Source organism: Ranitomeya imitator, chromosome 4 (assembly GCF_032444005.1).
Source record: "Ranitomeya imitator isolate aRanImi1 chromosome 4, aRanImi1.pri, whole genome shotgun sequence".
Classification (NCBI taxonomy): domain Eukaryota; kingdom Metazoa; phylum Chordata; class Amphibia; order Anura; family Dendrobatidae; genus Ranitomeya; species Ranitomeya imitator.
Genome location: NC_091285.1, coordinates 319,722,392 through 319,736,215, shown reverse-complemented (window position 1 = coordinate 319,736,215; position 13,824 = coordinate 319,722,392). Strand labels below are relative to the sequence as shown.

The 13,824-nt window shown below is 41.1% G+C and overlaps 1 protein-coding gene across 3 annotated transcripts in view; it reads left to right on the top strand.

Annotated features, from left to right (window-relative positions):
- FAM3C (FAM3 metabolism regulating signaling molecule C) overlaps window positions 1–13,824 on the top strand; it is a 98,366-nt gene that overhangs the window by 70,121 nt on the left and 14,421 nt on the right. For all 3 annotated transcript variants that reach the window (XM_069764877.1, XM_069764878.1, XM_069764876.1), the window contains 5 exons: window positions 1,932–1,980; window positions 4,557–4,661; window positions 8,710–8,742; window positions 10,754–10,877; window positions 11,208–11,266. In XM_069764877.1, the coding sequence (XP_069620978.1) occupies window positions 1,959–1,980; window positions 4,557–4,661; window positions 8,710–8,742; window positions 10,754–10,877; window positions 11,208–11,266 (343 nt within the window). In that variant the 5' untranslated portion in view covers window positions 1,932–1,958. The remainder of the gene's footprint in view (window positions 1–1,931; window positions 1,981–4,556; window positions 4,662–8,709; window positions 8,743–10,753; window positions 10,878–11,207; window positions 11,267–13,824) is intronic.

Genomic DNA, 13,824 nt, shown 5'->3' with positions numbered 1-13,824 from the left:
TTATTATGGGATATGATGGGTATAGGGATTTGTACATTTGTTTTTAAATGTTTTTAACATGTTTTTTGAGGTGTTTAATAAAGGTGTTTTGCTTTATAGTACTACCGATTGTCTCTATATTTTGGGTTGTGCATACTATTTTTAGTCTACCCTTTCTCTTTTCGTTTGTCCTACATTATAAACTTCTGTGACGTGCTTGAGGGTTTGAGGTGCTCACCACACATCTAGATACATACATTCCTTCAGGGGTCTAGTTTCCAAAATAGGGTCACTTGTGGGGGATTTGCATTGTGTACCCAAATCAGGGGCTCTCCAAACTTGACCTGGCATCAGCTAATGATTTTAACCTTCAAAAGTCAAATGGCGCTCCTTCCTTTCTGAGCCCTGCCATGAGCGAAAACAGTAGTTTTCTCCCACATATGGGATAGTGACATACTTGTGATATATTGCACAGCAAATTTTGTGGTCCATTTTCTCCTGTTACCTTTTTGAAAAAAAAGTAGGTCTAAATAAAAATTTTTGCGAAAAAAAATTAAATGCTATTTTTTTTTCCTTCCACATTCCATTAATTCCTGTGACGCACCTGATGAGTTAATAAACTTCTTGAATGTGGTTTTGAGCACCTTGAGGGGGTACAGTTAGAATGGTGACACTTTTGGGTATTTCCTGTCATTTAGACCCTTCAAAATCATTTCAAATGTGATGTAGTCCCTAAAAAAAAATAAAAAGTTTTGTAAATTTTGTTGTAAAAATGAGAAATCGATGATCACATTTTAACCCTTCTAACTTCCTAAATGCAAAATTATGTTTCAAATATTGCGCTGATGTAAAGTAGACATGTGGGAAATGTTATTTATGAACTAATTTGTGTGATATGACTCTCTGATTTAAGGGCATAAAAATTAAGTTTGAAAATTGCACAGTTTTCGCAACATTTCTGATTTGTTTTCACAAATGAACGCAAGTCATATCGTACAAATGTTACCACTATCATGAAGTACAAAGTCAGGAAAAAAGAATCTCGGAAGAATCTATGGGATCGATTGGTTCGTTTGAAGCGTTCCAGAGTTATTACCACATCAAGTGATGCTGGTCAGCACTCTAAAATTTGGCCTGGTCATGAAGGTGAAAACCGGCTGCGGGGTAGTGTGAATGGGTTAAGACTAGTGATGAGCGAATATACTCGTTACTCGAGATTTCCCGAACACGCTCTGGTGTCCTCCGAGTATTTGTAAGTATTCGGAGATTTAGTTTTCCTCACCTCAGCTGAATGATTTACATCTGTTAGCCGGCTTGATTACATGTGGGGATTCCCTAGCAACCAGGCAACCCCCACATGTACTTATGCTGGCTAACAGATGTAAATCATTCAGCTGCGGCGCTGAAAACAAAGTTTCCGAGCACTAAAAAAATACTTGGAGGACCCCCAAGCATGCTCGGGAAATCTCAAGTAATGAGTATATTTACTCATCACTAGTTAAGTTCATGTCAAACTCTTGCCCTCTGGCTGAAAACCAGTGTCAGAAAAAATCTCAGGAGTGAGTTCATGGCAGCTCACTGTGAGAAATGTGTCCCGGTGAACTCGCTGCTGCACCATTTCATTTTTTCCCACTGTGCGGGGGATCGCTATGACATACAGTACAGACCAAAAGTTTGGACACACCTTCTCATTTAAAGATTTTTTTGTATTTTCATGACTATGAAAATTGTACATTCACACTGAAGGCATCAAAACTATGAATTAACACATGTGGAATTATACACTTAACAAAAAAGTGTGAAACAACTGAAATTATGTCTTATATTCTAGGTTCTTCAAAGTAGCCACCTTTTGCTTTGATAACTACTTTGCACGTTTCCACAAAATGAAAAGATCAGTTTTCTAGATTTCTTTTTTTAACATCAGCATCTTTCTCGTTTTTATGTTTCAGGCTGGTGCAGAGAACATTACACCGTCCATGCCAATCATGAGGGTGTCAGGTCAGTAGATCTGTGAGCTATGTCATTGTGTTGCTAAATGATCTGCCATGTTGTGTGTTATGTGTAATGTTCACGCCTGGTTTCAGGTGATATAGCTTCATACAGAACCTGTTTTGTCATTTTAGCCTAGCTCACATTGCGCTCAACCCCATTTTTTTATTTTACCAACTGGCCCAGCGTGGTGTAAGAAAAATAAAAAATGCTTCCTCCTACCAGTGCCCTGCTGCTCCATCCTGCTGCCGGCCTCCTCCTCTTTTGTCAGGGTCAGAGCATGGCGTCTGTAACCAATGAGTCTGCAGAGAGACCAGTGGTAGAGGGCAAGCAGACTCTCCTGAAGAGGGGAGCATAATAAACAGAAAGCATTTTGCTGCCCACACAGATTACTTTGCCTGGTTACATGGATGTCAGCGATATGCTTCGGGTAGTAGGCATGTTGTGCTCCTCTCCAGTGATCATCCAACATCATGTGCAGTAGTGACAGAAGATGGAAGACCAGCCTTATGTCACTCAGCTGTAGTATTTCATGCATTGTTATGTTGTTAAAATGTACGGTAATATTTGCCATTCACCTCTTATTAAAAATCTTCTCTGTTCTCATGAACAGAGGGATATTCAGTTGAATAGCTTACTACATGTTGCCCGGACTACAGTCCACCCTTCCGTCTTAGAGGTGGCCAGTCTCCTAGGCAAGGCGCCCAGTGCTAACAGGCTTCTTACTATAAAGCTTGCAAGCACTGCTCTAAAGATTCAGCCATCTTCAGTATGACTGCACTCCTTCAGTGCTTGAGAGGGAAAACTACAGAGTTCAGGCAGTCGGCCAGGCCGTGCTGACGCTCCGAACGGTCAACCATCAGGGGCGCATTGGCTTCCCACAAGCAGGAAGTCGGCAGGCAGAAGAGGCATGTGCTCCTGAACACAGAACGAGAGAGAAACCCCTTAAAGAGAACCTGTTAGCAGGGTTTTGCCACCTAAACTACAGGCATTGTCATATTTCGACTTTGATGCTGATTAAAGAGATTCTGTCAGCAGGATTGTGCACGGTAACCTACACAGTGTCAGGTCGGCGCTGTTATACTGATTACAATGATACCTGGGGCGAAGGAATCCGTCTTGTGGTTGTTGTTAAATCTTTATTTTCAGTTTTGAGTTACTGATATGCCCGTTCTCCAGGGTGGGCCTGTGAGGGGGGTCTTCATGTGGTGGTCTGATTTGGTATCCATAATGCAGACTGCTCACAGGTCACTGATCCCTCACTGACCTGCCCCCCAGTTAACATAATGAATTATATATATCTTGGGGGGAGGGGGAACCCTTCTGCAGGCAGGCACTGGCGGTGGCACCTGCACTGCAGCCTAATCGCATATGTAATGTGTTTATAATTAATTTCTTTGCTGTTCTTCTGATATTCCTAAAAAAAAAAAAGTTTGAAAATGGCGCTTACTGCGCAGACACCAGTGGCGCCATCTTGCTAGAGAAAAAAAGAAATTCCTCCTCCAAGATGGTGCCGCCTGCACAGCAGCAGCTATCGGGTTATCAATAGTCGCTACTGTGCAGGCGTGGCCAGCGCTATTTTCAAACGTGGGTTTTTTTTTTTAAGGAATATCAGGAGAGCAAAGAAATTAATTATAAATACATTACATATGTGAGCGGGCTGCACCCGCCGGCGTCTGCCTGCAGAAGGGTTTCCCCCCCCCAAGATATATATATACATACATACATACATACATACATACATACAATGTGTGAATTAGGGGGGCTCACCGAGGGATCAGTGACCTGTCAGAAGCCATACTGATGAATACCTAATCAGAGCACCACATGAAGACCCCCAATAGGCTGCCCCGGAGCATGAGAATATCATTAACTGAAAATAAGGATTAAACAACAACCACAAGACAGATTTTATCAACCCAGGTATCATTGTAATCAGCATAACGGTGCCGACCTGACACTTTGTCTAGGTTACTGTGCACAATCCCCCTGACAGATTCCCTTTACAATAACACATTGAAGGAATTTTTGTAGTTTTCATGTAATGATATCTTTTTTTCTGCGAGGTGAGGGCTGTGGGCAGGGTCTTATCTTGGTGCTCTTGTCCCTTATTCATCCTGTGTGAATGACAGGTCACTGATATAAAACCTAAATTAAACATACTTGGTATCACTGCGTTCAATCTATCAAAATATAAAATTAATCATTTAGATAAATTGGGTTATAAGAAAAAAAAAATCAGAACACCAGAATTGTTTTTTTTCTCTCGCTGCAACATGAATGGTTCGTTCACATCGGATTTACATGTGATAAAACGTATTACTGGTCTATTCTTCTATAGTAAGAAGATCACAGCAGTGCCCTCTGCTGGCCGTGATTAGTAAAGCGTGTGTCCTACGCCATTGTACTGCACAAATAGTATTTTTATTAGCATACACTTACACAGTCAGCATCCATCAGTTATTCGGACACCAGTCTATGGTTGTCTCATGGTAAGAATTCAGACAGACGTCATGGTGTCCTCCCTGTAAATTGGTACTGTTGGGTTATCTCACATCAGACTTGTTGTTTTCTATTCCCTTTAGGTGCAGTGAAATACATTGTGGCCGTAGCAGCGTTTTTATTAACCTTTTACATCATAACTCAAGTATTTGAAATAAAGATGGATTCAAATTTAGGAAAATTTTTGGGTAAGTAACAGCTCCACTGGGCTCATCGGCTGCATGTCTGGTGTGTTTCTGACATCCGTTTTATTCCTGACTCCGACTGTTTCTTTTACCGCTGACATCTACTCTCTCTCTAGTGAATGTGCAGGAACTGTCTACTGACTATACTGTATATTTCCTGAAGGGGTTCTCCAGCCATATGATGGTGAGGATCTTCAACCTGGCCCTCCACCAGTCAGCTGTTACTAGCTCTGGTGGCTGATGGATGCAGGCACATGGCACTCAGTGTGTAGCAGCCTCTGCAGGGTACTGCAGATCTGCTCTCGCGCAGCAACGGAAAACGTACACGTTGAGTGGCGCTGTGCTCGTCTGGTCCATTTCTTTACATCTGGCCGCCTCTGGAGCTAATAACTGCTGATCATGGGATGTCGAACCCCCACCGATCTTATAGTGATGGCCTATTCTATCATCACAGCTGACATCATATGACCAGAGAGCACAATTAAGAATGTGACTCTACGAGGAAATTAGAAATAATAAAGGCTTAACTGTCACGTTTTATGAGATAACTATGGGGGATTGAGTAAACTTCTACTTCTTGTATGTAGGTGTAGTTTAGATTGTACCATTTCCTAGTAACATGCTTAGATTTTAACTTTAAGCTCCGTTGTTTTTGTGCCATAGTGCCTGTATATCCTGTGCAGCATGTCCTAACTGTACTCATTTACTCACCTGATTTAAAGAAGCCCTCTCATCAGGTTTTTTATACTCTTAATATATTGCAATCATCATATTATACCGCACTGTGTACTTACAATTGCTCATTTTACCTTTCTTCCCAGCGAATTCTTCTCTTTTTGTCTGCTCTGTGTAGAAATAGGAAGTCTCTTTTCCCTGCATGAATGATTCCTCTCTTCACCTTCTGACCCAGCCCAGACTTTGACTTATGCAGGAACAATTGACCCCCTGTTTTTACATAGAGCTCAGAAGGATTCAGCTAGTCCGTTATTAATCACGTGGTGTCATAGTTCTTCTCTTTTCCATTAGGTCTAACTGGGTAGAAAGTCAAAATAGCAATTGTAAGCACACAGTGCCATATAATATGATGACTGCAATATATTGAGAGGATGAAAACTTTGATGGGAGGAGGAGTGCTTCTTTAATTGTACATTGGAAAAACTTTTTAAGAATGTATTTATTGAATATATTAGATTTCCATGGTTATCTTTGTACAAGCATCTTATATGAAACATCAGAAAATTGCTAAAAGCATTGGCAGCTATTTATTTACAGGTTTTTAAGTGACTTGCTGTTTTTTTTGTTTTTTTTTTTTTACTTTTCATGTCAGTTTAGTGTATTTTTTAATGCTTAATCTTTAACGGGAACCTGTCAGCAGGATTGTGCACAGTAACCTGCAGACAGTGTCAGGTTGGCGTTGTTATGCTGATGAAAATGATACCTGGGTGATGAAATCCGTTTTGTGGTTGTTTAATCTTTATTTTCAGTTAATGATATGCCCGTGCCCCGGGCCGGCCTGTGGTGGCGGGATCTCGTGTGGTTCCCTGATTAGGTATTCATACACAATGCAGACTGCTGACAGGTAACTGATATACAGTATATATATATATATATATATATATATATATATATATATATATATATATATATATATAATATATATATATATATATTCACCTTCAGCATGCAGGACTGGCAGCTTCAGACTGGCAGAATAATTGCATGTATAATGTGCATTTAATTATATTATGTGCTAGTATAAATAAATTCATAAAAAAAAAAATATTCTGCCTCAAAATGGCACCGGCTTTGCGAACAGCCTTAAAATGGCGAACGGATAGGTGCTACAGCGCCGACGTCGCCATCTTGCTAGAGAGATAATTGTCTCCACTAAGATAGCGCTGGCAGCGGCTGAGCAATAGCATAATTGGAATCGCCGCTAGATTCTACTGCAAAGGTGCGGCTGGCGCCATATTAGTGGAGACAGTTTTTTTTTCTTAGGCCGGGTTCACACTTGCGTTTGTGTGCGCAGTGCACGATCCGCATGCGTCATGCATACGTATCTTTATCATTATGCAGTGACATGTTTTTGCATGCTTTAGCCTGCGGATGCGTATGCATGCGTCACTTCACGATGTGCGGTGGGGTCCGGTGAACAAATGTTGCATTTTTTTTGAAGCGTCAAATTGCGGATGATTGCATCCACAAAACGCATTACTGTCTGTGGGAGTGCATTGGTACGCAAGAACTTGCATACTCATGCGTTCGATGCGCATGCATACTTTAGACTGCACATGTTCAGAGAATTATGTGACCGCCCCATCATGCGCATAAAGAACGCAAGCACATGCCAAAACACTTTTAAACGCATGCATTCGCAGCATTTTGGTTTGCGTCATGCGCAAGATGATGCGCAGGTGTAAGCATGTGTTTTGGCATACTTTGCCGCATGCAGACGATACGCTGCAGACAACATACGCAAATGTGAACTTAGTCATAGCAAGATGGCGCCACCTGCGCTGCAGCGGCCATCGGATCGACACAGGTCACTGCCCCAAACCCCCCCCCCCCCCCCCACAGGCCGCCCCGGAGAATGAGAATCTCCCCATCTGAAAACTGAAAGTACAGATTAAACAACAACCACAAGACGGATTTCAGCAACCAAGGCATAATTTTAATCCGTATAACGGTGCCGACCTGACACTGTGTGTAGGTTACTGTGCACGATCCTGCTGACAGGTTCCCTTTGAGGCTACATTCACACTTGCCTTTTCACAGTTCGTTTCTTCTGTTTAAGGGGCAGAAAAATTATATTAATGTCAAAAATGCATCCATTGTACAAAGCAAATGACCCACATTGATGATGGAGTCAGTTTGTGTTCTGTTGTGTCCAGTTTTAGAATGGAAGAAAAAGTTCTGCATCATGTGCTTTTTCTTCTGTTTTAAAAACAAGACACTTAACAGAACTCGAGACAGATCTCATACTAAAAAAGTGAGATCCTTATACTTACATTTTCTTAAAGTGAATGTGTCAGGAGGTTTTTGGTATGTAAACTGAATACAGCAAGAGATAGAGGCTGAACCACAGAATTCAGTCATGTGTCACTTGTCAGAGTGCATACTGTTTACTGACTGAAGGATTTATCACTAACAGATTAACATTGCTGTACTAGACTAGTCTAGCGAGGCCCCTCCCCCTGTGATAATCACCTCACTGTCTATGGACATTGTACACAGAGAGTCTGGTGGGTGCGGGGTTAGCTTTCTCAGCTCTGGTGGGGGTGGAGTTTTCTTTCTTAGCTCTGTTGGGGGCGGGGTTAGCTTTCTCAGCTCTGGTGGGGGTGGAGTTTTCTTTCTCAGCTCTGCTGGGGCGGGGTTAGCTTTCTTAGCTCTGGTGGGGGCGGGGTTAGCTTTCTCAGCTCTGCTTCACTCTAAAGCTACAAGCTCTGACTGTCTCAGTACAGCTGCACCCAGTAATCTTAGTGATACATCGTTGGATTCAGCTTCCTTTGCCTACATTATGCTGCTTTCAGATGAAGTAGGAAAAACATGCTGACAGATTCTGTTTGTTATTCAACAAATCTGTTTTGGACATTAATTATTTTTGTTCCTAAAAGCAGAACAGGCAAACTGAATGATTAAATGCAAGTGTGAAAGCGGTCTTAATGTAATTTTGATTCTAATGTATGATTAGCATTTTCATGCAGCGGGATTTTTATTTCTTTCATTGCAGGCAATGAGAGAAAATTGCCAAACTTCCCATAAACACGCTTGGTGAAACTATAGCGGTACCTGCATGTTAATTTTAATAGGCTACAAGCAGCTGCTAGACAATAGAAGAATTCCCCGCAGTCATGAAGCTCCTATATAAATTGTACACGTTCTCAGCGGATCCTGCAGATATTGGCAGGAGCTGTCTGCATTACGCTCATTTCTATGGCCATCTTCATACTGAATAGAAATAATGCTCTACAGGCGCGTTGCCACGTATCTTGATTTCCTTGTATTTGCTTGCTCTAGTGACAGTTGTTTTTGTGTTGTCCCCTTCTTTTAGCCAGATCACAGCTGGACATTGTTGCACATCCTAGTAAGTACACATTTACATTGGATTTTATCTTCAAGTCTTAAGGTACCGTGACACTCAGCGACGCTGCAGCGATATAGACAACGAGCCGACCTAAACTAGATCGCTGGAGCGTCGCTGTTTAGGTCGCTGTAGAGACGTCAAACACAGCAACTCCAGAACGATGCAGGAGCGATCCAGTGACGTAACGGCGACTCACTTCTCGTTCTTGCTGGTTGTTAGCTCCATGTAAAACGGCCGGAGTGTACCGATCCGACACACATCTAGGGGCCCTATGCTCGTTGCTGGCGTCATTGCTTTTGATGTCAAACATGACGATACACGCTGACCTGACGACCAAATAAAGTTCTGGACTTCTAGCTCCGACCAGCGATATCACAGCGGGATCCAGATCGCTGCTGCATGTCAAACACAACGAGATCGCCATCCAGGACGCTGCAACGTCACGGATTGTTATCGTTCTCTTTGCAAAGTTGCTGAGTGTGACGGTACCTTTACAAAGGACCCTTTGCTGAGAGATGCATTTACTAGTATGTTAGGAAAGACCACCAAACCATAATTATCAAACTAAAAGCCTAATGTTCCATAATTCTAGCGGAATTTGATCTCCCCTCTTCCACTCCCATCACCTCCACCACAAAAGAAAACCTTCAGGACTTGCACCATATTTATCTATGGTTTTTTAGATTTTTTTGGAGACTTGGCTCAGTTGAATCAGTCATGGCTTCCTGGAAAAAAACGGTGGCCTAACTGTGGCAACACAATGCGCAAAAGAGTGCCAAAAATGTGGTGAACATCTCTGACACACAGTTGACCAACTAATGGGCACCGACAGCTTAGAATAGACTGTCTAAAAACTAGATTTATAAAATGGCATGAACCAAGGATAAATCTGGTGCAACATATAGTATAATTTTTGTACAGTCTAAAAATTGTACAGTATTGATGTTTTCTTCATTATTACCTTAATCCTATGTTATGTCTTCATTGGACACATCCAATAATTATGCCACAGATGAAATCAAGAATAGGTTGGCATACAACTGTGACAAAAACCATCATGGAACTTCGGTCTGAGCTTGGCACAATGCTTCCGTGCTTCATATTCTAGTACTCTCACGTTGCTTGCGGTGAATAAGAAGAGCAAAAATGAAGTAGAGAAACCCTTGTCTGTGACCAAATTAATATGGTCCTCATTAGTAGAGGAGAGTAGAGCAGCACGTGACTGCACCTCTCCTACAAATCTATTTCTCCCTCTCCCTTAGCGCTAGTAAAAAAGAGCAACACAAAAACCCCTATTAGAAAGACACCAGTTCCCTCAAACATCGCAAACTAAAACTTCAGTGGTTGCTGCTCTGAAACATGGGCTTTGGGTCCAGACTCGCCTGACTTTGGAGTGTTTTGTGTGGTCCTTACTAAAAAGTTAACAGTGCTGCTGTCTTAGGAGTAGACCACAAGAACAACGGGACCATTGTGCAGTACAAGAGATGTCGCCCACGTAGGCACGCTTTGGCGGGCTGTGCCCTTGACTATATGTGTTGGCTACAGTAGTCTGGAAGCTTTTGGCAGTTCCAATATGGAAGGGCAGAGAGTTTAGTTTCATGCATAAAAATACTCATGAGTGATTTAAAATAGTGCTAGTTCCATACTGGAATTGGTGATGTCTGTGCTGGTGTTGGTGACCGCAGCTGGTGCGTTTGCATCTACACATTCTTTTTTTTTTCTTTTAAGTACAAATAATATGTATACTTCATCACAATAGCATCCCAAATCAACTCTGTTGAGAGACCGGAGAAAACACACTAGCCTAAATTTACAACTTTTTCACTGTCTAATAGTTATACAATCTCTTTATAGTTTTTTCACAAAAATAAGCCATTAGTTTTTCTCATCTACCACCATCATCATCTTCATGAGTAACCAATCAGAAAATTGATCAATCTGCTCCATTTAATACTTTTCATGTCCAGTGACTTTAACATATAGCAAATTAACCCATGAATTTTCCATGCAGCAACCAAAGCGCCAAGATACAGGTGTGGCATTTCAAAGATTTGCCCGGAGAAGCACTTTGCCTTCAAGATTTCAAGTGGAGCAGCTAATGTTGTTGGGCCCAAGATCTGTGTGGAAGATGTTGTGTAAGAACAGTTTTCCATTACTGCCTACTGTAACAGCGCTGTGATTCATTCTATGTGTAAATGTAGTCATTCTTCTTCATACCTCCTTGACTGTAAAGACTTATGTGAGCCCATGCCGTGAAGGAAAACGTTAACACAATAATATTTTGCTGCCTCTTCTTACGCTAAGTTCACATGATCAGATGAAAAGTAGTCTGTATTTTATCTAAAAAAAAACAAAGCTTTCTTTTTGTTATTTTTCCATTTGATTTTTGGTCCTTGTGGAAAAACATTCATGTGAAATAAGTTTTTGTGGATGTAACCTTATGCAGATTTTCTTTCTTTCTGTAGTTTGATGAGTGGTGTGAAGAACAATGTTGGACGAGGCATTAACACTGCTTTGGTGAATGGTAGGTAATTCCTGTATTGGCTATCACAAATGAGTTGTTTGATTAGGTGTACCTAACCTTTCACAGTTCTGTTGTGGGGTCTGAGAGAGGTAATCAGCTATGAAACTGGTAACTGCTGCTGATTTTTTTTATTTTTTTTTTGCAATTTTTTTTATATATGTAAATGGGTCCATTTACTAGTAGAAAAAAATAATCCGTCATTTTGGGCTATGTTGTAAGCTCTAAGTTTATCCTCTGAGGTTGGTCAAAGAAACGTAATTTCAGTTGGAAGATATTTTAGCTTTTTCCCAATGTTCTCACAAACCTCCACTGTCTATTGGCTTTCCCAGACCATTGAGGCTCCCATACACGTTAGAATAATGGCACGCAAACCCTCCGATTTTGTTGGAACTGGACGATCACCTAATGTGTTTGATGGCCTCTCAACTCTCCCCCAAGAGATGATGTCAGGAAAAGAATTAGGCAAAATGTTTTTCAATGCCTTTTAAGAATACACACACTCAGACAAGCCAGCTGCACGTGTGTGTAAGATGCTGGGGACCGTAATGTCCTAAAACAACTATTTTTAAGGTCCATGGTAGTAGCTTATGAATATAAGATATCTTCTTCTGGACCACCTATAGACTTTTTAAACATCCAGGCAGTCTGTATCCGACTCTGCAGTGATGTTTTAATCCATAATTACAGACTGAACAGCTGCATGAGCAGCCGCCGAAGTTGTGAACCACCACCGGGACTCATTATAGAGAAGTCACAAACAATGAACCTCTTAGTGACTGAGCCAATTTTGGCCTTAATGACCAGGACAAATTTTTGATATCTGACCAGTGTCACTTTATGTGATAGTACTGTAACTCTGCAACGCTTTAATGGATCTCACTGATTCTGAGAATGCTTTCTTTTGACATATTGTACTTCGTGATAGTGGTAAAATTTGTTCGATATGACTTGTATTTATTTGTGAAAATATCGGAAATTTGGCAAAAGCTTCAAAAATTTCGCAATTTTCAAACTTGTAATTCTTATGCCCTTAAACCAGATAGTTGTATTACGCAAAATTAATAAATAACATGTCTACTTTACATCTGCGTCATTTATTAATCTTATTTTTTTTGTTAAGAAGTTATAAGGGTTAAAAGTTGATCAGCAATTTCTCATTTTCCAACATTTTTTTTAAAGACCATATCACATTTGAAGTGACTTTGGGGGCCCTATGTGACAGAAAATACCCAAAAGTGACACCATTCAAAAAACTGTACCCTTCAGGGTATGTTCCCATTGTCCGTAAACGCTGCGGGTAAGACGCTGCATACCTGCGTTGTTTTAGCACCAAGTACCAAGATATATATCTTTCTTGTTTTAGCACCAAATTTATAATTTACACGAGGGGTAATGGGAGAATTTGTACCCCCACAATTTGCTATGCAATTTTTCCCAAATGTGGCTTTACCCCATATGTGGTTGTACACTACTGTTTGAGCACACGGCAGGGATTGGATGGGAAGTAGTGCTTCTTGGCTTTTGGATCGCATATTTTATTTGAATAGATTGTGGGCTCCATTAGCTGAGCCCCTGAAGTGGCAAAACCCCTCCCCCAGGTGACCCCATATTAGAAACTTCTCTTCCTAAGGAATTCAACTAGTGGTGTAGTGAGTATTTTGAACTCATAGGTGCCTCACAGAAATTTTAAACATTGAGATGTGGAAATATGACAATTTGGTGGTAAAAATTTAATTTTTGTACATTCTGCAAATTTGTCAGGTACAAATAGGGTTAGTAGGTGAAGCCAGACCCCACAATTTATTGCACAATTTCTCCTAAACACGGTGCTGCCCCACATGTCGTCAGAAATGACTGTTAAGCCACACATCGGGCCTGAGAAGGTAGGAGCGCCATTTGGCTTTTGGAGCCCAGATTTTGCTAGCATAGTTTGCAGGCGACATTTGCGGAGCCCCGAATGTGCCAGAACAGCAGAAAAACCTCAAAATTGATCCCATTGTGAATTCAACTACTGCTGCACTGATTAGGCTTTTTTTCTGGAGAATTGCAAATCTGCCTGTTTAGTTTCCATACATTGTGCTCCCATACAGTGTAGAGCCTCCATACATTGTGCCTAGCTTGTGTTTCTGGCGATGCGCACACCGTAAACTAAGTGCTTTCTCTCCGCAACAATAATGCAAAACATGTGGCTGCTTATTGCGGTTTAGGCACAATGGGGCTCAGATGGAGAGGGGCATTTGGATTTGGGAGCGCAGAATTCACTGGATTTTATTTGAGGGGTTAGGAGCCATGTTGCTTTTCCAGAGTCTTTTTTTTTCTAGCAATAAAGTAGGACCTCCTATAGTTCCAGTGACAGATGACGGACCTGAGTGGGGGCTGTTTTTTTGCCGGATAAATTAGGGATTTTATCGGTAACATTTTTTGATCGCTTCCAGATCGGATTCTTGTGTCTGATTTGTTCGGCGGGTCGGTATGATTACAGCAATGCCAGATTTATATTGTTTTTTACGCTTTGCTATTTTTACACACTAAAAAACAATATTTTACAAAAATGAATT